General features: G+C 49.2%; 1 protein-coding gene across 4 annotated transcripts in view; it reads left to right on the top strand.

The window, feature by feature from the left end:
* GGTA1 (glycoprotein alpha-galactosyltransferase 1 (inactive)) overlaps positions 1-26,341 on the top strand; it is a 57,287-nt gene extending 30,946 nt beyond the window's left edge. For all 4 annotated transcript variants that reach the window (XM_042912242.1, XM_042912239.1, XM_042912241.1 and 1 more), the window contains 6 exons: positions 4,503-4,591; positions 9,194-9,229; positions 11,703-11,768; positions 12,310-12,408; positions 18,947-19,084; positions 22,995-26,341. In XM_042912242.1, coding sequence (XP_042768176.1) covers positions 4,512-4,591; positions 9,194-9,229; positions 11,703-11,768; positions 12,310-12,408; positions 18,947-19,084; positions 22,995-23,688 — 1,113 coding nt within the window. In that variant the 5' untranslated portion in view covers positions 4,503-4,511 and the 3' untranslated portion in view covers positions 23,689-26,341. The remainder of the gene's footprint in view (positions 1-4,502; positions 4,592-9,193; positions 9,230-11,702; positions 11,769-12,309; positions 12,409-18,946; positions 19,085-22,994) is intronic.
* The last annotated feature ends 1,036 nt before the right edge of the window (positions 26,342-27,377 follow it).

The following is a 27,377-nucleotide window of genomic DNA, read 5'->3' as shown; positions in this document are numbered from 1 at the left end:
AAGGGGGACGAATCCGTCTGGCCTCTGGCCTGGTGAATCGACCTTCCTTCTTATCACTGAGACTTTAGAAATGTCTCTTCTAGCTTCACAACTTAGTGTTGGTGGTGCCGCATCTGTAAATCTTTCGGCTGTTTCTCACCCATAGAACCCAGCTCTTTGATCCTAGATGGGGCAGGGGTAGGGCGCGAGGTGGCCCCTCAGCTGGGCACAGAGCGGCATGGGGTTCGAGCCCTTCCTCTTGGGACCCAAGGGGGGCGCTCCTGGGTGCCCAACATGGCGCCTCTGGGGCAGGTTGTTACTGGGACCCAGGTGGGCGGGCAGGTAGTGGGTTCAGTCCCCCGGCCCCACCCGCAGCCCCAGGACAGGCCCCAAGGCTGGAATGATCCCCTCAGACAGCAGCAGCACTCTTTGCCTCTAGGAGGCCTTCCTGACCCACCCCCCACCCGCAACAGAAGGTCAGGCCCAGGCTCGCAAGGGGGCAGGACGCCCAGGCTTCATCAGCTTCTGAGTAAGTCAGCCTCGGTGCTCAACGCATGCGGGTTGGTGCTCCCGCCATGCTGTCATCGAGTCAAGGAATCCACATGGGCCACGGCACCAGGAGCTCCCGGTGGGTCTCAGTGAACCGCCTTCGTAAACCGATGCTTCCAGCTCTCTGCTTGATTTCTCTTGCACGTCCCGGGTCCATCGACGGAAAGCCCATCGTGGGAAGTTAAGTCCACAGAACTGGTTTCACAGATGGGGAGATGGAGGCCAGAGAAACTCGTGATCCTGGGTTACAAAGCCGGCTTTGTGGAGGGGCTGGGGCTGACCCGTAGGTCCTACACCTACGAACCTCCCCTTCCTCGCCTGCCCGCATGCCTCGAGCACCAGGCAGGGGGGGCAGACGCGATGAACAGCCGGGTCCCAGGCTGCAGGCAGTGGGGAGGGAGCGCTGAGGACAGTCACAGTTCGCGGTGGGGGGTGGGCTCACCCTTGACTCTTCTGGGGGACCCAGACTCCCTCAGGTACAGCACGGCTCTGCTCTAGAGCCACGCATTTTAGAAACTCTCCCATTAGAAAGCATCAGCGTCCTAATGGCTGCCAGGTGTGGAGCATTTGCTGACCACCAGGCACCACGTGCTTCGTATACACGATCTCCTTCAGTACTTTCTAGAACCACAGAGGAGGGTGTTTCAAGCTCCATTTTGTATATGTAATTAGGGGCTCAGACTACTCACCCAAGGCAGACATCCAGGACCGCTGACTCCAGAGTCTCAGTGCTGGTCTAGTTTCCTCCCAGGTCTGAGCGTCCCCGAGGGGGGTGTGGAGAACTCGAGTTCCGTCCAAGTTCATGAACACCCAGTTGGTGCCTGTGCCCCTCCCCTGTCCCCTTACCTGAGTTGTGTTCTTGTGCAACACTTGTCACTACCTGACCTGGATCCTTTTGAGTCTCTTGACTTCAGTGTAGTATTCCAGAAGCTACTAGGCTCGCAGAAGCAGCTTCGCAGGGAGGAGGGCTTGGGTTCCCTGGGCCGGGGGAGGAATCGGAGGCAGAGAGGAGGATTTGTTAACCTGTGGGAAGGTTTGCTTTCCTCCAGCACCACTTTCTCCCTGCCCAGTTCCCGTTCTCCCGAAATAATGGCTTTTCCAGAGCTTCTGAGTGCTCTGTTATTCAGCTGAGACGTCTACCTTTTCCCCTGACACGAGATGGAGAAAACATGGTTCACCAGAATTCCTTTCAGAGAGGAATTCAGTTTGGAAGGAATACCTTGACTTAGCCCAGTTGGGGTGTAATTCTGAGATTCTCTGAAGGGTGCGTGTGTGTGTGGTTGTTGTTGGGGTGGGGGGCACAGGATGGGGTGGGTACGGAAGAATTAATTTATGGGTCACACTTCATGTGGGAGCTGTTGTGAGGGTCGCTGTCTAGGGTTGGCCCTGGGGCAGCCCGTGCCTGGGGTAGGACAGACTTAGGGAAAAATCACATGTGTGACAAGAAGGCCTGGGGAGGTGGCGGGGGGGGGGGGGAGGATTCTGGCAGAACTGGATAAATCTTGGGAAAGGAGGCAGTCAGGTGACCTAGACCTACACTCTCCCGTGTGAGACTCAGTGTCAGTTTTCAGCAGGTCCCAGTTCGGTGCTCTACCCCTTACACGAAGGAATGTAGAAGCCATCCCACATTTCCTGCTTGGTGGGTCAGATAGCCAACCACCAATTTTCAGAATTATACAGTTTTGAAAATTCTGAGACAGAAACATAAGAGAAGGACTTTTAGACCGTGCTGACTGCCAAATGCCTCATTTGTGTCCAGAGAGAGAAATTAAAATGTTTTAAAAGCTCTGTTGGCCACCCTGCCAACCCTTCCTTCCCTGGGGACTTGGATTCCAGATCCCAGGAAGCATGGATACACCCATTTCTAGTGGCTTGCTAAAACACGCAGTATTGGGGGGGCGGGGGTGGCGCCTGGGTGACTCAGTCGGTTGAGCATCCGACTCTTGGTTTCGGCTCAGGTCATGATCTCACAGGTTCATGAGTTCGAGCCCTGCATCAGGCTCTGTGCTGACAGCGACAGTGTGGAGCCAGCTTGGGATGCTCCCTCTTTCTCTCTCTCTGCCCCTCCCCTGCTCGCTCTCTCTGTCTCTCTCAGAATAAAGAAAGTTAACAAACAACAACAAAAAAAGATCCGGTATTGGCTCACCCACCTGGCCTCCAGGCGTAAGTCTCCAGCAAAACATAAGCAGGTTCAAGCGATCTCCAGAAAGATACGGGCTTCGAGAGCTGCCTCTGATGCTAGTTTCTGGAATTAAAAAGTTATGTGCATACTGGGAGAGGGGGTTGGGAGGTGTGTCTGATTTGGGCGCTGCCCAGCGTGTCGGTGTTCTCCACGCCGGGAGTCAGGGTGTTTCTCGGTTTAGTGTTCAGTGTTTCTTCCACCGGGAAGCAGTTGGTGTTGGATCCTCAGCAGGTGGCATTGATAAAGCTCGGGATGCAACGTTGTCACCTCCTCCGCACACACAGGGTATTGTAGCAGGACTGTAACAGGGCCCTGGGCTTGATCGGAGAAACTCCGGGTGCCTCCCGCTTCCCAGGAGCTCTTAATCAGGCTGTGGCACCGAACAGATGGATAAACCGTTACAGTCCCCGATCTGCATTTATTTGCACCTCGTTGTTTAACACGTTCTTACTCCTTTTCCTCATATACGTTTTGAGCTCTTACCGAGTACCAGGCACCGTGCTGTCCCATTGGAGCCTCCCAACAGCCCATTTTATGGACACCGGTAACCAGAACTAGCATTTTGGGGCGCATGTATATAGTGTGAGGCACAATGTGAAGCATTTTGTGGACGTTACCTCTTGCAGTCATCACCACTTCCGTCCCCGTTTTAGAGACGAAGGAACCAATTCAGTTAGCGATCCACAATCCCTTTTCTGAAACTCTGGGGCCAGGTATGTTGGAATTCAGAATTTTGGGGGGGCGCAGATAATATATCGTGTATTATGTAACGCCCATAATTGTGTATTATGCTGCACGACGTAATGAAATCCATCAATATTTCTGCAAAGAAACATGTAAACAGCATCACTAAGTGGGATAAGGATTATAAATAGCCTCATATCAGTTAGGATCTTGGTGCCAATTAAATTATAAAAAGGCCTTTGGTCCTCGGAGCTTTCTGGAGCTGTGGAGGAGGACCCGAGGACCTGCCCCATGTTCAAGGTCCCCCAGCTCTGTGTGTATGAGGGCTGGCACCCAAATCCACCCTTCTCTGGGAGTGAAGACATCTCATCATTATGACGGGTGGGCACAGTCCCGATCTAGATCTGTTTGCTCCCCAGTGTGGGACTTGCCTTGCACTTCTCGTCCTTTTGCCTTCTGTCTTCATCCCTTGGGAAGCTTTAGTCACCTCCCCAGCAAGGTCTTCCCTCACCGCCCAAATTAAAGTACTTTGCAACCTGTCGTTCCCCACCTGGCACCCAGCCCCTCTCCAACCATGACTTCATGCAGCAATCAAGACATATTTAAGTACCTACTGTGCGCCGCTTGATTGATTGATTGATTGATCATGGGTGTGGTGGGGAAAAGCTGGATGGGGCTGAGAATGGGAGACTTTAAGGGACCAGGGCTGTCTTCCCCTCCAAGGATTGGGCCTGTGGTCAGTATGTCAACGGCAGCAGAGCCAGGGAAAGGATGGTTTCCCATAATCTGGGTCAGGAGGCAGCGAGGGTCCATGGGAACGGTTTCTAGCTACACCCTCGCCCACCCACATCCATGGCGGACCGGGATCAGTTGCAATACCTTCCCTCTCAGCGCCAGAGTGACCTTAGCCCCCTTCCCACCCGGGCGGCCCTGCCAACTCATTGAATTACTACTTTGCCATTGAGCTAGCTAATGGCACTCCTTCACGCTAGCTAAATATTTATGAGCTTTTCCTCTCTGAAGGTGACAGCCTTTCTTAGAAAACCATACCTCACTTTGTGTTTATTTAATCTGCTTTTTCCTTTCTCCTTTTTTTTTGTCTCCCCAGGAGAAAATAATGAATGTCAAAGGAAAAGTGATTCTGTCAATGCTGGTTGTCTCGACTGTAATTGTTGTGTTTTGGGAATATATCAACAGGTAATTGTGGAGTGTGACACCCACCTTGGACTCGAGTCTCCTCGTGTCAGCCACGTGACCAGGTTGAAATTAAAACTGAGATTAACAATGAAGAAGAGATTCCACCCTTCCTGTATCCCTGAGCCCTGGACTATATTTAAAATCATTAGATCGACAAGTACCTTCTGGCTAATTAATCCCCTTCCTTCCTGTCACATTCCTAATGTCTTGGCTTTTGTACCTTTGCCGTTCTGGGTGGGTTATATGCAGAAACAGCGAGGCCATCCTAAGCCCAAATGTAACTTTCATTATTGGTACGACGAGCTGTGGAAATTACCTTCAGAAATTTCAGACAGGAATGCCATGAGAAATCCACCCCACGTCTTGCAATTCTAAGATATTTTCAGAGTTTGAAAGGCATAACTTAAGTTGTTGACTTTCACTATACGATACACTCTGAGTGGCTGGTGATTCATTTGTGCCTGGCTAACAGGCTTGGGTGTCTTGTTTGGTTTGGTTTTGTTTTGTTGTAACTCTGGAAAGCAAAATGAATGAAACACTTCTGAGTTTTCAAATGCATCAGTGGACTCCCCCCCAAATATGCGTGCTTCTGTGCTTTTGGAAAATCCAGTGTCTCAGAGATTCCGGCTGGAGAGGCTCCTGACAGAAAGCAGTCTGTGCAAACAGCTACAAAAATGCATGATCCCTTTGACTTAGGAGGCGCTTTATCCAAGAAGCCCACAACACAACTCTGGGCGGGGGAGCTGTCCTGACACCACTAATATTTTCATGATGAAGTCCTTCAGTAGCCCCGAAGTTAAAGGTGACAGCCTGGATTGACAGTTACATTCCTTCTGCTCTTAAAGCTTAAGCCTGCAGGACCATCTTGGCTACTAAAAAAGGGATCTGTACCTTTAAGTACATCGGCAGAAGGAAGACTCCAGAGCGTGGGAGCTGTTACTCCCGGGAGTGCAGAGTAGATCTAACCCCTTCTGGAGCCTTATTCTGTTTCATTCCGAACAACTCATTTTAACAAAATCGAGACAAGCTAGGGTGTGGTCAGGTTCAAGGAGCCTACAAACCACGTCTGTCTTTTGAATTGAGGAAACTGGACGTACTCAGTCCTGAGGCAAGGTAATTCAGAGTCAGGTGCAGGGACCCTGGGATCCCTTGGGTACTTGAGGGCAGAGGAAATGTCTTGTCTGGAGTCTGGAGCTGGGCTGCCTGGAACTGGTTCTGTGACACCATTCACCTCCTCTGTGGCCTTGGGCAAGTTACTCAGCAACTCTGTTCCTCAGTTTCCCTCTCTTTAAAAATGAGGGGATAATAATAGTACCTGCTTCGTAGGTACCTCATTGGGAGGATTCAGTAAGTTATTGTATATAAAACATTTAGGGCAATGCCTGGGAGTTAATAAGCACTTAGTGAATGCTGACTGTCATCCTCTCCCTCCTCCTTCTCCTCCTCCTCTTCCTCTCCCTGCCCCTCCTTCTCCTCCTCCTCTTCCTCTCCCTGCCCCTCCTTCTCCTCCTCCTCTTCCTCTCCCTGCCCCTCCTTCTCCTCCTCCTCTTCCTCTCCCTGCCCCTCCTTCTCCTCCTCCTCTCCCTCCTCCTTCTTTTCCTCCTCCTCCTCCTCTCCCTCCTCCTCCTCCTCTCCCTCCTCCTCCTCCTCTCCCTCCTCCTCCTCCTCTCCCTCCTCCTTCTTTTCCTCCTTCTCCTCCTCTCCCTCCTCCTCCTCCTCTCCCTCCTCCTCCTCCTCTCCCTCCTCCTTCTTTTCCTCCTTCTCCTCCTCTCCCTCCTCCTCCTCCTCCTCCTTCTCCTCATCCTTCTTCTCCTCCTCTTTCTTCTTCTCCTCCTCTTTCTTCTTCTCCTCCTCTTTCTTCTTCTCCTCCTCCTCCTCCTTCTTTTTCTCCTCCTCCTCCTCCTCCTCTTCCTCCTCTTCCTCTGCTCCAGAGGGCAGAACAAGACAGGGGGTTTTGACAAGTAGAAGGAAGAGCTCTAGTGGTTGGAAGAATCCAACTGAAGAACAAACAGTCTTTGGAGTCCCTGCCCTGAGTTGATTGAGATCCTTGTGCTGATAACCTACAAGCTCTGAATGCTTGATTGTTTAAGCTTGGTGTTTGGAATCTCAGCCAGAGTCGTACTTCCATATTTTGGGTGGTTCACAAAATTAAAAGATGGGAGCCAAAGGCCCCAGTGTGCATGTTGGCACTGACCTCCCATAACGAGGGTGATTTTGCAGTGCTGGGCACTCTCCACATGGTAGCTGGAGCAGGTTCTGGCCGCTCTCTGGGGCCATGGTTTGGCACCCAGACTCCGGGCACGCATTTTTCAACGTGAGGAATCTACTGAATGTCTGCAAGAGGCATAAAAGGCAGCAGATCCTGTGGCACCTTGTGAATTGGCCATGTGATGGCCTGAGGTGAGCTGAGGGCACTAGCCTTAGACAGGTGGACAGCACCGAGCTAAAAAGGATTTCAAAATAACTAAATGGAGCCCATCAACCGATTAGGGATACAAGTGCAAGTCCTACCCTCAGGGGGTTATGATCTAGACGGAGCAAGAAGATAGGCATATAAATAACCAGCAGTAGAAGAGGAAGACTGTCAGGGTAGAGAAAAGGAAGTGTCAGAGTTAAGGAGACTAAGATTATGTTTGGCTTTGGAGGGGGATCTACTGTTTGCACTTATGTACAACTGTTTCTTGAGCACCTACTATGTGCCAGGCTAGGATCGTATCAAGAAAGGCATAGAAGAGATGGCATGTGAGCCCTGAAGGATGAATATGTTATTGCTGTGACCACTGAGATGTGGAAGGATTCTGGGAGAGGAGGGGACGAAGGACAGGTTAGTAAAGAGACGTGACAAGGTCGCAAAGCTGAATCTAGAAGCTAGTGCCCTGAGTGCCAGGATGGCCATCTGAGCAATGGGTGGCAGCAGACCCTCCCCCTCTTCCTCTCCGTTCTCCTCCCCCTTCCACTTCTTGTAGGACCTGGAGTCTGATCCCCCAGGTTCAAATACTGGCTCTACTCCTCACCAGCAGTAGGACCTTGGGCAAATCGCTTAATGCTTCTGTGCATCAGCTTCCGCCTCTGTAGGATGATAAGATTGGATCGTGAGGTTTCGATGAGCTGATCTATGTCAGTTGCTTAGAAGGGTACCCGGCTAAGGGTTAGCTCTGATGGATATTGTCAGAATCAGTATAGGAACAAGAAATTTTCGAGCGTGGTCCTTGAGTCTTGGGCTCAGAGGAGAAACCATAGGTGGTGACAAAGCATGCATTTTATTCCTACAAGGAGATGCAGGACCCCCCCCCCCCCCCGCCCCGCCATGAGGAGAAGGCAGGAGGAGGGGATAAGAGACTACAGAGTGTGAAACAACTGTGAGCCACTTTTTTTTCTTCAGGGTCGAGAAAACTGGGGCCAGGCAGGAATTGAGCCATGGCAGGTGCCTGAGCTCAAGTGTAGAACTCTTCCTACCAGGCTGTACCCCCATTTATTCACAGGGAGGAGAAGGGGGCACAAGGCTTAGCTCTGGGGCACAGCTTCCCTGCACAGAGCAGTGGAGTGATGCCATATGACAAGTCCTGCCACTCTACCTCCCAAAATGCCTCTCAAGTCCTTCTCTCCATCTGGTTGACCGCCTTGCTTTGTGCCTGGGCGACAGCCATCACCTCCGAACGGGTCACCCACATTCACTCCTCACCCCTGCCATCTCATCTCCGGTGACCTTCTTCAGTTGCCTGCAAGACCCTGTCCCTCCCCTGCTCAAAACCCTTCCAGGGCAGAGTCCCCAGTAGGCCCCAGCAAGGTCTGGCTTCCGGTGACTTCTCTGCCACTTTCTTGCACATTTAAATGCCTCCTTTTTTCCTCACCGTCTTTGTGTATCTTTTCACTCTTGTCTGGAACACTCTTCCCACATCCCCTTCACCTGGACTCCATTTATCCTTCAGATCTCAGCTCAAACATTCCCACCTCCTCCAGGAAGCCTTCCAGGTCTTCCTGTTAACTGCTTGGAGTACATATGCTTTTTTTTTTTTTCAATAGCTTGGAGTTTGAGGTCGTGTAGCCGTGTGATTGCCTGAATAGGGTCTGCCTTCCCTGCTAGCTTGAGTGTAGCACAAGGACGCATGGACATAGGTCTTGTGTCTGTCTTAGCCAGTGCTGTGTGCCCAGTACTCGGCACGTAATTATGCTCAGCAAGTATCTGCTGAATGAGTGGAGATGGCTCAACGGAGGAGTCATGTATTCCCTGGCCCAGCCTTGTAGGTCCCTGCAGACGAACTCACTGCCTCCACTAGCTTCAGAGATGGAACCCCTCCCTCAGTGAAGCCACCTCTAGCCAATGGAGAGGTGTCACCTTTTTCTTATTTTTTTTATGAAGATTTGAGATACTCCAGTAACCTCTTTCCCACCCCTTGCTCTGAACAACCCTGAAGGGACTGCCACTGAAAATACCCAGTCCCTCGATACCTTTGGCTGTACCTCAAAGACAAGTAGAAACCTAGGAGTAGACAAAACCCAGGCTCTCAGCTCAGCCCGGGGCATCAATGGTAATGATTGCAAAATAGCTTTTCTCGGAATTAAAAGTAACATGATATGTTTTTATTTCTCATTTGCTTTCAGCCCCGAAGGCTCTTTCTTGTGGATATATCACTCAAAGTAAGTGCTTTGAATTCTAGAGATGTATGGGATGTCTCCCGTGTCCACCCTGGCACCCCCTACAGCCCGTTTTTAGCACCGCGGCAAGTAGGGGAGCTCCGGTCAAGGGCAGAGGGGAAGGGTGGTTTCCCAGGGATCTGAACCACATGCCTCCCATTCCCTAGGCAGGCCTTTATACAAGAACTGTGACTTGTATTTTGCCCTTGATTCTCATCATGGGTTTAAGTGGTGTCATTTGGAGAACATTCTGCCTTGCTGATGAAAAGAATCAGGATAGATATTTTTCATTATGCTGCCCAGTATGTGTTCTATAAAGACCCTTGCAAGAAATTCCTTTGAGACAAAGGACCAGGAAAGAAGTTAAGGTCTCCTGATGAACTAGTATTTATTATTATTATTATTATTGCCAAAGGCAGTGAGAACTATGTAAGCCTTCTTTTTTTTTGGGGGGGGAGAGAGAGAGAGAGAGAGAGAGAGAGAGTATAAGTGAGGGGCAGGAAGAGAATCCCACAGTATGATGTGAGGGGCAGAGAGAGAATCCCAGGAAGGGCAGGGAGAAGAGAGGGAGAGAAAGAGAGAGAGATTGAAGGAGAAGTTGGGCTCACCTGAAGCGGGGCTCGAGCATACCCGATGCGGGACTCGAACTCACAAACCGTGAGATCATGACCTGAGTCGAAGTCAGATGCCTAACGACTGAGCCACTCAGAGCCCAAGCCTTCATTTCTCGATCTTTGGCTTGGCTGCTAGGAAGCTCAGAGCAAAGTCTTGTGCTTAACTGCTTATACTTTCGTCAGCCTTCATTTCTGATATAATTTATTCCCTGGTGTTAATTCCTGGCTTTTGCGCTTACATTCTATGGGATCTTAACAATTTGCCCAACCCCACTTGGCCCAATTCTCAGCTATAAAATGAACATAAAGATGAAACCTTTACTCTCCCGAGTAGTTGGGGGTGACCAGGCTCATATGAAAATACCTACACGAGTAATTAAATATTTCCCTTTCTGTTCCCTTTTATTTATTAAGTCTTCTGTTGTCTCCCTGCATATGGTGACCACTCCTTTTTAATAGTCAACCATCTGAGACACCTCCTGAAAGTAGATGAGCTTTAAAACAGGTTTCTTTTTTTTTTTTTTTAATGTTTATTTATTTTGGGGTGGGGAGGGGCAGAGAGAGAGGGAGACACAGGGTCCGAAGCAGGCTCCAGGCTCCGAGCTGTCAGCACAGAGCCTGTCACAGGCCTCGAACTCACGAACCGCGAGACTATGACCTGAGCTTAACTGACTGAGCCACCCAGGTGCCCCTAAGACATGTTTCTTAATATTATTAAGCCTGTTCGTGGCTCTCTGTCTTATTTGTCCAACCACAGGCCACTGCACCCCTGCCTTCCCCCTCTTTCCCCTTCTCCAGAAAGTCCCCTCCCTGGAGAGACTCTCACAATGAGAGAGTCTGGAAATTTCCACATGTGGGTGGTGAGGGTGGCTTCTGATTACAGTTTCCTGAGTTTCTGCTTCAGAGACCCTCAGATTTCCTGAGGCTGTCACTGCTGACCTTTGTAGCAACTTGAATTCTAGTTTAGCAAAAGAGAGCATTCTTGGAAATATACACTGGTCTTTTTTTTTTTTTTTTTTTAATTAAGATCACAACTTTTTACAGCAATTTTCAACTTTGATAAAGCTCTTTGATGTATGCTATTTCGTTTATGTTTCAAAGCCACCTCCATGTTCGGTTTATTATCACTGTGATTGTCACCTTCCTTATTATGATCACATATCTGACTTTTCAGAGGAAAAAAACCAAGATTCAGTGAGGGAAAATGTCCGTCACAATTACACCACTAGTTAGTGGCAGACCCATGTCCCAGGCTTATGGATCAGTGTTCCCCGACTTGTTATTTCCTCTTGCCTCCTCTCTCCCTGCCGGGGCTCCCTGGATGAGCTGAGCACCAGGGGCTGCACCACGGAGGAGAGGTCCAGGCGGTATTGGGGTACCTTTCCCTCATTCAGCTAGAGCAGCTTGACTTCTTTTCTTCTTTTTTTTTTAGTGTTTAATTCCAGTTAGTTAACAGACAGCGTTATATTTGTTTCAGGTGTACAATATAGTGATTCAACACTTCCATTCATCACCCGGTAGAGAATAGCTTCACTTCTGTTTTATGAACTGAAGTTCTGTTTTCTGAACTGAAAGAAAGAGAGAGAGAGAGAGAAACCAACCAACAAACAAACAAAAGAGAGAAAAGAAGAAAGAGAGAGGGAGAAAGAAAGAAAAAGAAAGAACAAAAGAAAGAAAGAAAAAAGAAAAAGAAAGAAAGAAAGAAAGAAAGAAAGAAAGAAAGAGAAAGAAAGAAGGAAGGAAATTTAAGTAATTTTCTGCCATGAAGAGTTTGGAAACCCCACCCCACCCCCACCCTGCCTCCACCCAGTCTGGGACTGCCTCATCTTCTAAAAATGTTTGTCATCTCTTTCATTTCTTAGAAACCCAGAGGTGGGTGATAGCAGCACTCAGAAGGGCTGGTGGTTTCCAAGCTGGTTTAACAATAGGTAAGGTGATGGATGGGGTGACCCTCTGTGTTTGTCCACCCACCTGATGCTTATAGAGTCAAAACAAAATGGTCTCGTGGTCATGACCTTCACGGTCACTCGTCTTTTTGGCCTGTTGAAGTCATACAAGGAATCTATTCCCTGGTTGGGACGAGTATATTGAAGCTTGGGGGTTATGGTCACGTTTGTCCATTTAATTCGGGGGTGAGTGGGGCTTGGGCTGAAGTTTCGGCTGCGGGAAAGACGATCAAAGGAGGACTGTTCCAGCAAGTTCCCTTGCCCCCTGAAATAACCTGAAGGTTCTAGGTCACTAAATTGCTAACTGCGCTGACTCGGAAGAAAAATAGAAAAGGGGAGACCTGAGCCTGTTCACCAACAGTGTGTGTTTACGAATAAACGTTTCGTATCATGAAGCTTTCTCCAGACATTTTTTCACTGCACATGTTCTCCTTGGAGCGCGTTTTCACGAGCCATTCGCGGGCTGTCCCGACGCCATAGATCCGCCTCTGTCTCACTCTGCTTGCTTTCCCTTTGTACGTAGGACCCACAGTTACCCAGAAGAGGAAGACGTAGACAAGGGAGATGAACAAAGAAAGGAAAACAGCGAAGAACTTCAGCTGTCAGACTGGTTTAATCCACAGTAAGAAAAGAAGCGTCTCGCCACGTGCAATAAATCCATTAGCCCCCGTCGGGGGTGGCGGGGACTGTGTAGGCAACAATGCCATTGAGAACACTCCTGATTGGGGATACAGAGTCTTAGCATCTGTCAGACGTTCACCATAGATTAGATGAGAATCCCAGAGTCTGGATGTTTTGACTCAGATGCTTGAGCAGAGGCACAGTGATTATGACAGCAGTTGTCGAAAGGCGGCAGCTGAATCACAAAATCCTGAGGCTGGAAGGGGTCTCACTGACCACGAGGTGTTGTGGAAAACGACAGCATGTAGGGTCGGAGCAGGAAAATCCTCTCTGAGATTCAGCTAACTCATCTGAAAACATGGCAATGATGATGAAAACTCTCATGGGGCCGTGCATGCATCATTAGGCGATCATACGACAAATGTTTATCAAACACCTATGATCTGCCAGCTGGCATTTTTCAAACTACCAGTCACTATCCATTAATATGTTCAGGAAACTAGCTTCATGGGACAAAATGGGCTTTTAAAAAAAAAAATTGAAACCAAGTAGAAAATCAGAGGGCATCACATGAAGTGGAAGGATAAACACTGTTTGGTTGAATTACTGTTTCTGTATATATGTGTATGTGTATGCATTTTGTTGTGATGTAAAATGCATTTTTCACTGGGAGTCGTGGTCAAAAATACTGTACTAGATGTCGTGTGAGGCACAGGAGATAGGAGGAATCAATCCATATGGTTATGTTCAAGAAGTTCCTGGTCTTGTAGGGGCAGGAGATGTGTAAGTAGTATTTGCCAAAACCGGGAAGGAGGCGTGGTTGATCGGACTTAGAAGAATGCGTCTGGGGAGTACGGAGGCGGGAGCTGTCCAGGATCATCAGATGACCGTGAAGCCTGAGAGACTTGTGGGGGGTGGTGCCATTGACCAGGATAGGGACCAGAGAAAGGCAGCCAGGTCTAGGAGTCGGAGTAGGGGATGAGCTCTACGGGGGATGTATGTGGGTTCAGGTACTTGTGGGGCGTTGGGACAGAAATTCACAGAGTGCCTGTCTTAGTCTGTTCGGGCTGTTATAACAAAACGCCACAGACTGGATGGCTTGTAAACAACAGAAGTGTATTTCTCAGAGTTCTGGAGGCTGGGAAGTCCAAGATCAAAGCACCAGCAGCTCTGGTGACTGGTGAGAGCCCACTTCCTGGGTCACAGACAGCCATCTTCTCTGTCCTCACACAGCGGAAGGGGCGGGGAGCTCTCTGAGACCCCTTTCATAAGGGCACTAATCCCATTAGTGAGGGCTCCACCCCCATGAACGAAGCACCTCCCAAAGGCCCCACCTCCAAATACCATCACACCTGGGATTGGGTTTCAACGTAGGAATTCTGGAGGGCGGGCACAGATGGTCAGTCTATAGCGGTGCCCTTGAGCTCCTTGGAAGATGTGTGGTAGAGATGTGGGGTGAAGAGCCATCAGAGTGAGGGGGTCACCCAGGCAGGGGACTAGAACCACATCCTGATGTCAGCACTTAAGGGGCCAGTGAAGGAAGAGGAGTCCGAAAGGGGGCAGGAGGAGCTATAGAGGAGGAGGACAGGGAGAGAATAGCAACTATTCCGGTAAGAGGGGAGTGAGCTCTGGAAAGACTGAGTATGTTCTGGAAAGCTCTCTTTTTGTTTGGGGGGAGGGGGGTCACACTAGTGTGGAAGGATGGGAATTTTGCCCTCCCCCCACCACCCCCTGCCCATGTGTCATTCAATGAGCTAGGCACCAGGGTGGCCGTCCGTGAGATGCTAAACCATTGCTGGAAACACAAGAACATGGAGGCATTGTCGCTTTGATGAGCCCCTTAATGTGTGTGTGTTTGGGGCAGGGGGACAGGGAGGCCTCCACCAAAAGGTGGGCTAGATGAGTAAGAGGTAGTCGCCAAGCTCCTTTCTCAGGAGGCTGGTACACTTTAACCGTGGCATTTGTGCTCCGGGAGCGGGACTTGGGAGGTGGGGTGAGGGCTGAGACAAAGAGGAGAGAGAGCCCGATCGTGGCCACCAGCTGTCGCTCCCCACTCTCCCCCGTGCATGGCTCAGCTTTTCCTCCACACAAATGGTGAGCAGATACTTAAAGACTATTGGTTTGAAGAGGCTCCAAATTTAAGCCTTCCCAGGGCACCAAAGTATATTTCTTAGATGAGTGAACGATTAGATACACAATTGAATGAACAAATAAATATATCCATATAAATGTATCCTCTCATGTAGACGACCTACAATACATTACCATGTATCGTGCACACATTTCCACATCAAGCTCTCTTAGCTTCTGTGACAACACATCCTCTGACTTTCCCTCCTCCTTCTCTATTCTCCCTTCTTGGTCTCCTCCATAAGGGCCTCTCCCTCGTCATATAGTAGAGTTTCTGGAGACGACATCCAGTACTCTCGTCTCTTTTCTTTATACACCATCTTCCACTGTGCTCTCATCCATTTCCATGGCCGTAGACACCGGGGCGTGTGACTCTCCACATTCCGATCTTCGGCCCGAAGATTTCCTGAGCCCTGACTTGTATCTAACTGCCCGCCTGACATCTCTGTACACGTCTCCCGTGACCCAAGTGGGTTTCCGCCTTCTACCCCACCCTCGTCCTCATTTCCCACCTCAAGCCAGAGTCCGGAATACCTCTCTGGTTCGTCCTTTTCCTCCACCCACCCCACAGTCTAATTGATTAATGTGTTCTGTTAATCCTTCCTCCAAAATCCTTCCCACATCGGCTCCTTCTCTGCATTCCACAGCCCCACCCTCCTTCCATCGGCTCTTTGCCGGCTCATCCCCTGGCATGCCGATGCCTATCGAGAGTTCAGTAAAGAACACGCTGAACACATCTTTTTTGACCTGGTTCACGTTGATAGAATTTTAACGCTTTCTCTACCCGACGCTTGGGGCCCATCCTGTACCCGTTAATAAGTACGTAAGATTCAAAAGCTAGCAGTGACCTCGGTAGGTGTGTGTTTTGGTGATAGAGGCCGTTTTATTCCGTGGAAGCTTTTGCCCTATAGTGGAGTCACACAGGCTGACCCGGTGGGTGTCGTGCGTGGAAGAAAGGCGTTTGGGCAGCTCGGAGTCTGTCCTGGCACCTTTCCTTCTTTCTAGAGCCCCATCTTTGTGACTTTGGACGCTTCTGGCACTTGATGGTAGCAAGGACTAGCTCTCACACGTGGGTGGCCTGCCCTGTGTCACGTCGTTTGCGGGAGGCAGTGGGTGATGTTGCTGACTGAGACTCCTTGAGACAGAGGCTCATCCCAGCTGATCTGGTGCTCAGCCTCGCTCCTCCCCTGCCCCCCCTGCCTGCGTTTTCAGGCTGTCATCTGGCTCCTTAGGGTCAATGACATGTGGGGACTGCCAGTGAGACTTAATAATTAACAGCTAGGAAATAGAACATTTTAATTTTGAAGTAAACATTAATTTTTAATATCACTACCTTTTTTTCCCCCCCCTGGAAGGAATCTTCCCGGCCAAGCAAACCAAAGTGGGTACTGCTTTTCTGACTCAGTCTTTCTAGGGGATGTGGACTGAGCAGTGGGGCTGTTGCATAGCAGGCTGGCCACCGGTTGGGACTGTGAGATTCTCCAGGGGTCGGACGGGGCCTCCTTTCTCCCGTCATGCTCCGCAGCCAGTCTGGTGTGCACGACAGCGACTTAGTAGCCGTGTGGTGAGGCCTTGAGTGCCCTGGTCTGGCCCTTCTATAAATCAAATGGCTGAAGGTGCAGCTCCCTTCTGTTCGCCTCCCCCTGCTTCCTTTATTTGTAAAACGCGGGTGAGGATAGCATCCACTTTATAAGATGAATGTGAGGGTTAAATGAGAGAGTGAAAGTCTGGTACTGAGCCCCCGTGCACCATGAATATTAAATAAGTACATCTGGTCAGCTGCTGCTTTCCTTCTCTCCCTTTCCTTTTTTTTATTAAAAAAATTTTTTTTTAATGTTTATTTATTTTTGAGAGAGAGAGAGACAGAGTGAGAAAAGCAGGGGAGGGGCAGAGAGAGAGGGAGACACAGAATCCGAAGCAGGCTCCAGGCCCTGAGCTGTCAGCACAGAGCCTGATGTGGGGTTCGAACCCACAAACCGTGACATCATGACCTGAGCCAAAGTCAGTTGCTTAACCGACTGAGACACCCCGGCACCCTGTTTTTTGTTTCTTGTTTTTTAATAGTATTACCCGCTTACAATGTGTCCAGCTCATACATAGCTGTAAGACTTAGCTAGCGGGCTGGGTCAGAACTACTCAAGTATCCTCAACGGGCTAAAACTAAGGACGACAATGAATGAGGCAGTGATACAGGGGAGAATTTAAGTTCAGAAACGTTGGTTATAGATGTATAAGTCATGCGTGTGTGTGTGTATGTGTGTGTGTGGTGTTTTGTGGTTTGAAATCCTGCCATTCAACAAAGCGGTGGCGGGGGGGTGTTATATGACTAAAAACATAACAAAACAGAAGCTCGCTCTTTCTCACTGCACACTGGTAAGAATGCCAGAGTCGCTAAGTTCAGTGAAACCTTAGCTTAAAGTTAAAACATGACATACGTGGTTTTGCCCCCAGCTTCGTCAGCACAGGGAGTAAGTGTCCATAGAAGCCGCAATGTAGGGTGATAGCTCAGAGCATGGACTCCAGAGTGGGACCACCTGGGTTCCAAAACCGGCTTTGCCCCTTACTAGCTGTGTGACTTTGGACAAGTTAATTAACCTCTCTGTGCCACTCGTGGATAAAATGGGGATCAGCATAGCACCTCTGGAGGGTGACGCCCTTAGCACGACGGTGCCTGATCTCACAGGAAGTGCTCAGCGGATCTTAGTTACCATCAGCGGCAGCCAGCTGTGTGACCTTGGACCAGCCTTGGTTTTCTTACCTGCACAACGGACATATGTGGCAGGACCGCTGCAAGCACTAAACGAGAAAGTGTAGGTGAAGGTGCTTTCATTTCACGATTGAAGGAAACCAAGAACAACTCTTCTCTGTGCAGCCGGCACACGCAGGGTGCGAGGGCCGAGCTGAGACTGCAGACAGATGGGGGAGGGCCGGGACAGCAGCCTCGGAGCGTCCCCCTCCCACCTCTGGGGGCGATTCAGCTGTGCAGGAGGACGGAGGAGGCCGGAAGCGGGGCACGGGCTCCAGAAGGGAGGGATTATCATCTCAAGAATTAGAGCGAAGAGCTTGGTGACAGATGGACAGGAGGATGAGTTTCCCGGGGCTCTTTTCCACTCTGGGGCCGGGGCTGGGGCCAGATGGGGGTCGACCCAGCCTTGCCCAACCTCACTGTGGAAACCCCAGCTTTGCTGAGGCGATAGGAGCAGTTTTGTGCAAACCCTCCCCCCACTGATGTGCAGGACTGGGGCGGGCGGGGTGGGGGGAGTTCTCATCGCTCCATCGATTTGCTGACATCTCCCCAACAGCCTCGCCAGGGCCACATGCATGCTGCCAGCAGGGACCCAGCAGGGACCAGCAGGACTTTGCCCCAGTCACTGGCCATCTCCCCTCCGTGGATGAAGTATAAGCAAATGCCTACCGGGGACGGGCAGGACGGGGCCGTTCACACTGGGGATTGAGTCTCATGACTGTGTTGCAGTCTCTGCCTCCCAGCAGGGGAAATGCAGCCACTTCCTGAGCAAATGGGGGTCAGAGCTGAGTCTGTGTCACCCCCTCCCGCTGAGCCCCAGCGGCTACTCAGCCTTTCCGCGTGTCTACCCTCTGCAGTCGGTCAGTTTGCTGATGCTCTTGTGTTGCTTCCTGTGTTTTTTTTATTGGCTTTGCCAAGTCCCTTGCAAGCATTCTGAGTGCAGAAAACATGCCTCTCCTTCCCCCCCACCCCCACCCCGCTCTCCTACCAAAGAGGCAATGTGGTCTGAGCAGAGGGTCTGTGCTAGAGCCCCATGTTCTGGCCTTGGCCTTGGGGGCCCTCTGTTGAATCCCTTCTATTCGGGGTGACTCTGACTCCTTGTTTGTAAAACGAATGATAACACCGGAATCCCCTTCAATCTGGGGCCCTTTCTGGCCTATCACCAAGTTTTTACCCAGAAATCCCTTTCCGGCAAAAGGCAGAGTAGACTAGATTGCTCTCTTTTGGCCCCAGTGTCACTCTGCCGTTCTCCCGAGTCAAGAATTAGGACCTCCTTATGTGCAGGTGGCACCCACAGGGATAAATGCCACCCACAGATGCCACAGGCAGTTTAGAAAGGGGCCGGGAAATAGCAGAAGGGATCCAGAAGGAAGAAGAGGGCTAGGAAAGCAGCAAAAGAGGACAGAGGGAATGAGAGATACCGGTAAGATCCCCCCATAAGGGCCCCAAGACAGCCCTCAAAGGCACCTGAGAGCCTCCTGTCCCTCACTCAGAAGATGCTGCCCCTGCAAATGTCCCACCACCCGGCCAACTGCCTGGGGCTCAGTCCAGATCCAGGGACAATCTCAGCATATCATAGCTGACCCCAGTTTTTCCTTGGATAGCCTCTGCCCCACCTTAGGAAAGCTGTCCTGCCTCATGGGGCCCTATGTTTTGTCACCAGGAAACGTCCCGATGTTGTGACGGTGACCGAATGGAAGGCGCCGGTCGTGTGGGAAGGCACTTACAACAAAGCCATCTTAGAAAATTATTACGCCAGACAGAAAATTACCGTGGGTTTAACGGTCTTTGCTGTCGGAAGGTAAGTGTCCCTAATAAAGTCGACCTCCGTCTTTTCTTGTTTCATTGTCCAGATGTTTGTGAGGCGCCCCCTGGGCTTATGGAGCGCTTCCTGCCTTGTCTGAATTATTAGATAGGAGAATGTTAGAACAGGACCGTTTTAGTCTTGTTTCTGCTGAGGCCCCCAAAAGGCTGACAGAGCAAAACAATAGTAGGTGAGTCGACTCCTTCCCACCTCAAAGTGAGGGTCTCGGGTTGTGGGTAAAAATGTCTGCTACACCCACCGAGCCTAGAGTCCGCAGTCCACGCACAACAACCTCCTTCCTGACCTCCATGGCTTTCTCTGGAGGTTCCAAAAATGGCAGCTGTGGGCCCAAACACGTGTCACTCTTTGCCCTACACTCTCAAGACCAGGACCGAGGACTGGAGGATTTACAGCAAGCTCTGGATCCAGACTGACCCAAGAGGGGTGGTTCTCCACGTTGGATCATGGCTGACCGCTCTTCCTTGGGTTCCTCGGGCCTTCCTTGGCTCCCAGAGATTCAGCCAGCCAGAACTTCCTCTTCTAGAGGTTGGGGAGGTTCGTGATTCAGATGCCATTTCCTCGTTTAGAACCCCCCTTCCAAAGCTGCAATCATTCTTACTCGAAATTAGTAGCCGTAATATTAGTTTTAAAATGTAACCCATTTTGCTCTCTTGGAGAGTTTCTGTGGGTTTTTTTCCCCCAAACAAAAGCAAGAGTTCGATTTGCCCCTTCCCCAATTCCTGCTGTGAGCCTTTCCTCCGGTTCCTCTCCTGAAAACCACACGGGAAGTTGATCCCTCGGCCTGTACAAAGAGTGTCAAAGGCCTCGGCTGATCTGAGCTTGGGCTCTGCCCACGGTAGGGCCTGAAGGAGAGCTCCGTGAAGCTCCTGAGACCTCCAACCCAGAGGCCAGAAGCCACTGCTGTTGCAATACTAATCAGGTACGGTGACCTGGTTAGTCACCTGGGCGGCATCTCCAATAGAGACAGCTGACTCTGGCGTTTTGACATTTTCCTCGGGAGAATCTGTACCGTTCTGAGTCAGGAGGCGATACTCAGCTCCCCTAAGCCCGCAGCACGAATGTTGTAGAGGGATTCGATGCGGGTGTTCCCAAAAAGCACAGAACACTCCACAATGGCTTCACCGTCCAGTTTGCAACTCTGCAGAACCAAGCCGTAAATCGCATATCCCGGAGAAAGCCCTATTTGTAAATCCCGTATCCTGGGGAAAGCCCTATGCTCTCGGCTGTGAGGCATGAGAGGTGCTCAGCAGCAATAAATCCTCACAAGAGTGGATCTGGACTTTTAGGAGGTGTGATGTTTGGTTTGTTTTCAAATAACAATGCAGGAAGCCAACAGCAGTGTTTTAATCCCTAAACAATGTTAAACCTCCAGGGGCTCCCTCCCTTGCCCCTGGATTGTCTCCCAAGCTTCAGAACACAATAGATTTTTCTTAAAGTTCCAGAGTGCCCAAGAATTTCCTGGCAACCGGCCACAGAGCCGTGTTAAACTCCCTGTTTGTACTGCTCAGATCTCTTCTTTCCATTTAAATGAATCAGTACCGTAAACTCTCGGGCTTCTAGAGGGCGGCATTAAAAGCACACTTTATTTTGGTAGTAAAGAAAGGAAATCCAGGCAGCAACCAAAAAGCAAAACAGAGTGCCGGTTATAATGGCTCACAAGACATCTTGATTGGCTGCTGGCATGATCAGCAAATTAAAGTCAGTCCACATTCACTGAGCTGGGCCTGAGTCTGGGGTCTGCATGAGTCGCGTTAAGCTGTCTGACTACTACTGCGTAGCCTGGGTCGCGGGAGACACCAACACGATGTGTCTTGAATGAATACATACATAGCTAAAAATCGCCACCCACCCATTAGAATGGCCCAAATCCAAAACACTGACAATACCAAATGCTGGCAAGGGTGTGGAGCGACAGAGACGCTCATTCATTACTGGTAGGAACGTAAAACGGTGCAACCATTTGGAAGACGGTTTGGCAGATTCTTACAAAACTAAACATTAATGGTACCACGCAATCCAGCAAGGGCCCTCCTTGGTGTTCAGCCAAAGGAGTTGGAAACTTATGTCTACAAAACAACCCTACACACAGATGTTTACGGCAGCTTTATTCCTAATGGCCAAAACTTGCAGGCCACCAAGACGTCCTTCGGTAGGTGAGTGGATAAATAAACTGTAACATCTAGAATATTATCAGTGCTAAAAAGAAATAAGCTATCAAACCAGGCAAAGATACGAAGGAACCTTAAATGCGTGTTACTTGGTGACAGAAACCAATCTAAAGGAGCTGTATACTGTATGGTTCCAACTCTGTGACATTCTGGAAAAGGCAACACTCTGGAGACAGTGAAAGATCAGTAGTTGCCGGGGGTGGATGAACAGGCAGCACACGGGATTTTTAGGGCAGTGAAAATACTCCATATAATACGATACACAGTGACGGATACATGTCACTGTACATTTGTCCAAATCCATAGAATGTACAACACCAAGAGTGGATCTTAGTGTAAACCAGGAGGTGATAAGGACATGTCAGCGTAGGCTCATGGATTGCAAGGCACGTATCACCCTGATGCTAGATATTGATAGTGGGGGGGAAGCCATGGAGGGGGGGCAGGGAAGGTACATGGGAACTTTCTGTGCTTTCAGCTCAGTTTTGCTGTGAACCTAAAAATGCTCCGAGAAATAAAATGTATTGTGAAAAACAAGGAAAAGATAGTTAAACCAAGCTTAAATCAGGGGTTGTTTGCTCTGGTGTTTGGATGAGTCTTACGATGGTGGTGTCTTAACAGTGGATTGGCGTTCGGGGTGAGCAGTGGGAGGCTCACGGGGTGAATATGTAATATAGAGGGATATCCCCGTCCCATAACCCATTCTCTGGGTCCCAGAGGAGGATATAAGAATGGTGATGGTTAGGCTTAATACATCCCCAAAGGACCCAGATGTCACTCTTGCATCTGGTAGGGCAGGAGCAACATTGGGTATAGTTTGAGGGAGAAGTAGTGGCCCCTGCTGTTGGGCAGAGGATACACAAATTTCCAGTTATAAGATGAGTAAGTTCGAGGGATCTAGTGTATATCCTGGTGATTATAGCTAATAAAACCATATTATACACTTGAAAGTTGTTGAGAGAATAGACCTCCAATGTTCTCACCACAAAAAAGAGACGGTAGTTATGTGACACAACGGAGGTATCAGCTAAGGCTATAGTGGTAATCGTTGCGTAATATATGAGCATGTCAGATCAACACTTTGGACGCCCGACACTCCCACGTCGTTCTATGTCAATTCTATCTCAGTAAAGCTGGGGGAAAAAATAACTAGCACCCACTTTGCCTGCCCTCAGTCTGGCCCAACTGATAAACAAGACAAAAGGCTAAATAAGGTAGATGGTAGTGAACATCACCTTTATCACAGTTAAAGCTGGTAGTGGAGAAAGTGGCTTCTGTTTGCAGACCCTAGGTCTCCTGCTACTGAATCACACGATCTGAAAGATTAGGTACCCAGGCTTCCAGATGTGGAGTAGGGCCTGTCTCACTAGGGCTCACTTTAAGGGCCCCGAGCTGTTCGGAGCACAGACCCCCCCCACCTGGCTGGTGGCCATTTCCAAGAGGCAGAGTGGTGGGGGCAGGGCTGCAGAGGCCCTGTCACTCTTCCAAAATCAGCAGGTAAGTCACTCCTCTTCCCCAAAGTGGAGCGAATGAATGGTGGAAGGCAGCCAGGAATGTTACACTATCAGATGTGGAAAACACATGTCTGGGATAGGGGAAACCATGCCTCCCCTAAGCTGCAAAACAAAACAAAACAAAACAAAAAGATGATTAGAATAGCACGCAGCCTCCTGCACAAATCCCAGTGGTTAAATTTGTCCCCTTCTCCTTTGTTTCAGATACATTGAGCATTACTTGGAGGAGTTCTTAATATCTGCTAATAGGTACTTCATGGTTGGCCACAAAGTCATATTTTACATCATGGTGGACGATGTCTCCAAGATGCCCTTGATAGAGCTGGGTCCTCTGCGTTCCTTCAAAGTGTTTGAGATCAAGCCTGAGAAGAGGTGGCAGGACGTCAGCATGATGCGCATGAAGATCATTGGGGAGCACATTGTGGCCCACATCCAGCATGAGGTGGACTTCCTCTTCTGCATGGACGTGGACCAGGTCTTCCAAGATAGCTTTGGAGTGGAGACCCTGGGCCAGTCGGTGGCTCAGCTACAGGCCTGGTGGTACAAGGCAGATCCTGACGAGTTTACCTATGAGAGGCGGAAGGAATCCGCAGCATACATTCCGTTCGGCGAGGGAGATTTTTATTACCACGCTGCCATTTTTGGAGGAACGCCCACTCAGGTCCTAAACATCACCCAGGAGTGCTTCAAGGGAATTCTCCAGGACAAGAAAAATGACATAGAAGCCGAGTGGCATGATGAAAGCCACCTAAATAAGTATTTCCTTCTCAACAAACCCACTAAAATTTTATCCCCAGAATATTGTTGGGATTATCATATAGGCTTGCCTTCAGATATTAAGATTGTCAAGATATCTTGGCAGACGAAAGAGTATAATTTGGTTAGAAATAATGTCTGATTTTAAATTGTGCCGGTAGGTTTCTGAATTTGAGAGAGTAGTATTCTGGCTACTTCCTCAGAAAAGTAACACTTAATTTTAACTTTTAAACAATACTAACAAAACGCCAACTTCTCTTCTTCCTGGTAACTTTGAACCTTGCATTATGGGAGGATGAAACCTACAGGAATCAGATGTAAATTCCCAGTGATTTCTGATCTCTTCTGGGTTTGGGGGAAATACTCACTGGACCAACCAAATACTCAACTGGACCAAACGCTCACCAAAAAATTGACACAGGCAAAGAAAAAGCCAGAAACACTCTACATGTGCCAGATAATGTACTGGAGAAAAGGGTGTTAAGGGAAGTGTTTGGCAGTAAGATACGATTGTGGGGGGAGGGGGTCATCCCCTTGACTTCAGTGTCTCTGCTGAGTCCCAAGCATCATCGAGTTGCTTGGCGACAGAAGAACCCTGAGTAAGGACACGGTCCACCTTGGCAATCCTCACATGGTTTCACTGGCAGACTGCTTCAGGCCATTTGCCACCCATGTTCTTTTCCCATCGGGAAAATGTTGTTTGGCTCCCGTGCAGAATCTTCCTGGTGGAGATTCCCAAGGGAGATCATGGTGGCGCGTGTTTGGAGTCACGGGGAATCTGAATGAGCCAGTGGTTGCTCAGCATGGAGTGAAAACAGACTCAGAGTTGGGTTTGCCATGGAAAAGCAAAGAGAGTGGAAAAAGAGGAGGCTGATATCTGTGGGCCACCTCGGAGGGGCCCAGGGCACGGGGCTGGTCCTTAAACACAGCATGGATCCGGGCGCTGAGTGGGGGGCAGGGTGGGTAGTCTCTGGCTTCCTCAGACCCGCGACGACCAGCACTGCGGGGACTCGAGTGGAGGATGTTTCTTGTTTTGCCCAAGGCGCATTCACTCCGCCAGACTCCGGTCTTCAGTTCCTTGGCCGGAGAAGTGGACGGTGTCAGAGAAGGCAACGGCCCGCAGTGGACTGAAGAGGCTTGCAAGGAGTTACGTTTCCCAAACCCGGGCTTCATGACGATAAGTCATCAACATGCCCTGCTGCCACCTGCTCTAACCCTCAGGGTCCCCACAGCCCGTCACGCCCCAACCTGGAGGGCCGACATCAAGGAGTTTGGAAAGCCCTCGGGTCAAGTAACTTTTCGTTTTCCCCTGCCCTGTCAGCACTACTGAAGTGTGACAACCAGATACGTTTAATAAAATGGCTAATTGATTTTATATCGAAAGCAGAGGGGATGGCGGTGAGAGACCCAGTCCTCATGAATGAACAGCTTAACATACAATTCCCTTCTCTAAGAGAAGCTATGGAATCCTACGCGTTACTTCAAGTTGAGCAATTCGATGTACAGGAGTTAGGAGGCAGCATTTACATATGCAGGTGTATTTATAGTTTGCTCGTGTTCCAGTTTTGGTCATTTGTTTCCACTTTTAAGTGATTTATTTGAAGAGCCACCGCACTTGGTGTTCAGCACAATGGGCTTCTTTGATACAGTGAAACCTACATTTTTTTCTACCATGTCACTGTGCCTCCTACTCTTCAATCCGTGCCAGAAAATCTCACAACCCAGCAAAATGAAGCAAAACCAACAACGACAACAACAACAAAAATTCTGAAGAAATGGGCTTTGTAAAAGAAAACGGAGACCGCTTGTCAGGACGCTGCCTCTCCAGAACTGACCTTTCCTGGGATCCATCCATTCTGGAGTAGAGACAGTTAAGCATTTAAATCCTAAACCAAAGAAATGATCTCTCTTAAAAGATTAGGGAAGAGGGTCGATGTTTACTTTTGAGGGAATCTGGATATTTTTTTTACTCATTTAAATTTAAATCCCCAAACAAACTCCAGATCTCATTGATAGTTATTCTTAAACATTAAAAAAAAAATAAAATTCACAATTCACAATTGAATAAATTATTTTCTCAATAGATCCTGGTCTGGTCATGGATTGTGCATTTTCTCCCAAAGATGGTCAGGATCGTCAGTTGTAACATTTTAAATTCTCAGACTCCAAAAAGTCCTGATGTCCTCTTAAAAATGTGTTCATTATTACAAAGATAGAACATGGTTGAGAGTCCCAAGCTTTCAAAACAATAAGTGCTCATGGAGAGTTTTCCAAAGTGGTGCATTGAAATAATTAACTGCCAGTGGAGGAACCAGAAAGAAAAAGGCTTGCCCCTCAACCCCAGGGTGGGGCGCCAGCACAGAGGGAGAAAACAATGTCATAACTACATCTGGGGATTATTAGTCCTGACCTCTGGGGAATATATGTGGCCAAGGAGGCTCTGGAAAAAGGCTGGATCTCCAGCAAAGTCAGGGCGGGTGTATTTGTAATAAATGGAAAGATGAAAACCGACCAGACTGATGTAGTGTGGCACACTGGATATACAACAGGACATCATTCCCTCATTGGAGAGAATTATTTTCATTTTATAGATAAGCAGAGTGATATTCAGCAAGGTTAGCCACCCAGCTAGCAAATGACTGAGCTGAAGCTCAAACCAGAGAAGCTGGCAAGGATAAATGTGTTAACATACACATACGAAGGGCTGCATGTGTTTCATATCAAGGAAAATGCAACTTTATTTGTTTTTTAGTTTATTTATTTTGAGAGAGAGAGCACAAGTGGGGGAGGAACAGAGAGAGAAGGGGAGAGAGAGAATCCCAAGCAGGCTTCACGCTGTCAGCACCAGACCCCGACTCGGGGCTCAAACCTACGAACCATGAGACCATGACCTGAGCCAAAATCAATAGCAGCCTAACCGACTGAGCCACTCAGACGTCCCGGAAGATGCAACTTGATAGAAGTATCTTATAAAGGGGCGTTTTTCCATAAGAATATTTTAAAAATTAGGTGTGTAAGGGGCACCTGGGTGGCTCAGTCGGTTAAGCATCCAACTTCTGCTCAGGTCATGATCTGGTGGCTCGTGGGTTCGAGCCCCGCGTCAGGCTCTGTGCTGGCAGCTCAGAGCCTGGAGCCTGCTTCGGATTCCGTGTCTCCCTCTCTCTCTGCCCCTTCCCCACTTGCTCTCTCTCTCTCTCTCTCTCTCTCTAAAAAATAAATAAACATTAAAAAAATTTTTTAAATAAAAACTAAGTGTGTCCCCAAGGCTGTTGTACTATTTCCCACTTTTTCTGCATGAAACCTCCCCAAATGCATTAAATTATTTAAAATGGATCATATAAAAAATAAATAAATAAAAGACTGTGATCATTCTCTTTAAAAAATAAAACATTTTTCTTTTTAAATTTTATTTTGAGAGAGAGAGAGAGAGAGAACTAGCAGGGAAGGGGCAGAGAGAGAAGGAGAGAGAGAATTCCCAATAGACTCCATACAGGCAGCGCAGAGCCCAAAGCAGGGCTCAAACTTACGAACTGTGAGATCAGGCCTGAGCTGAAATCAAGTTGGATGCTTAACCAACTGAGCCACCCAGGCGCCCCTGTGATAATTCTTATCTTTACTTTGTGCATGCAGGGCTGATGCAATCCCTGTGGACACACACTGCGCTGTTATGCCAAGGCAGTGCCTTGGACGGCATGATTGGGCAGAGGGGGCATGTGGAAGGGACAGCCATGCCTCCTCCTTCCACTCCTTCTCTAACCTGGGGGTCCCATGCAGCTGGAAGGGGACAGGTTTCTTCAAGCCCTGAAGGGCCTCTTATCCTTGGAATGACAC

Source organism: Panthera leo, chromosome D4 (assembly GCF_018350215.1).
Source record: "Panthera leo isolate Ple1 chromosome D4, P.leo_Ple1_pat1.1, whole genome shotgun sequence".
NCBI classification, from domain to species: domain Eukaryota; kingdom Metazoa; phylum Chordata; class Mammalia; order Carnivora; family Felidae; genus Panthera; species Panthera leo.
This window is presented reverse-complemented; position numbering and strand designations above follow the sequence as displayed.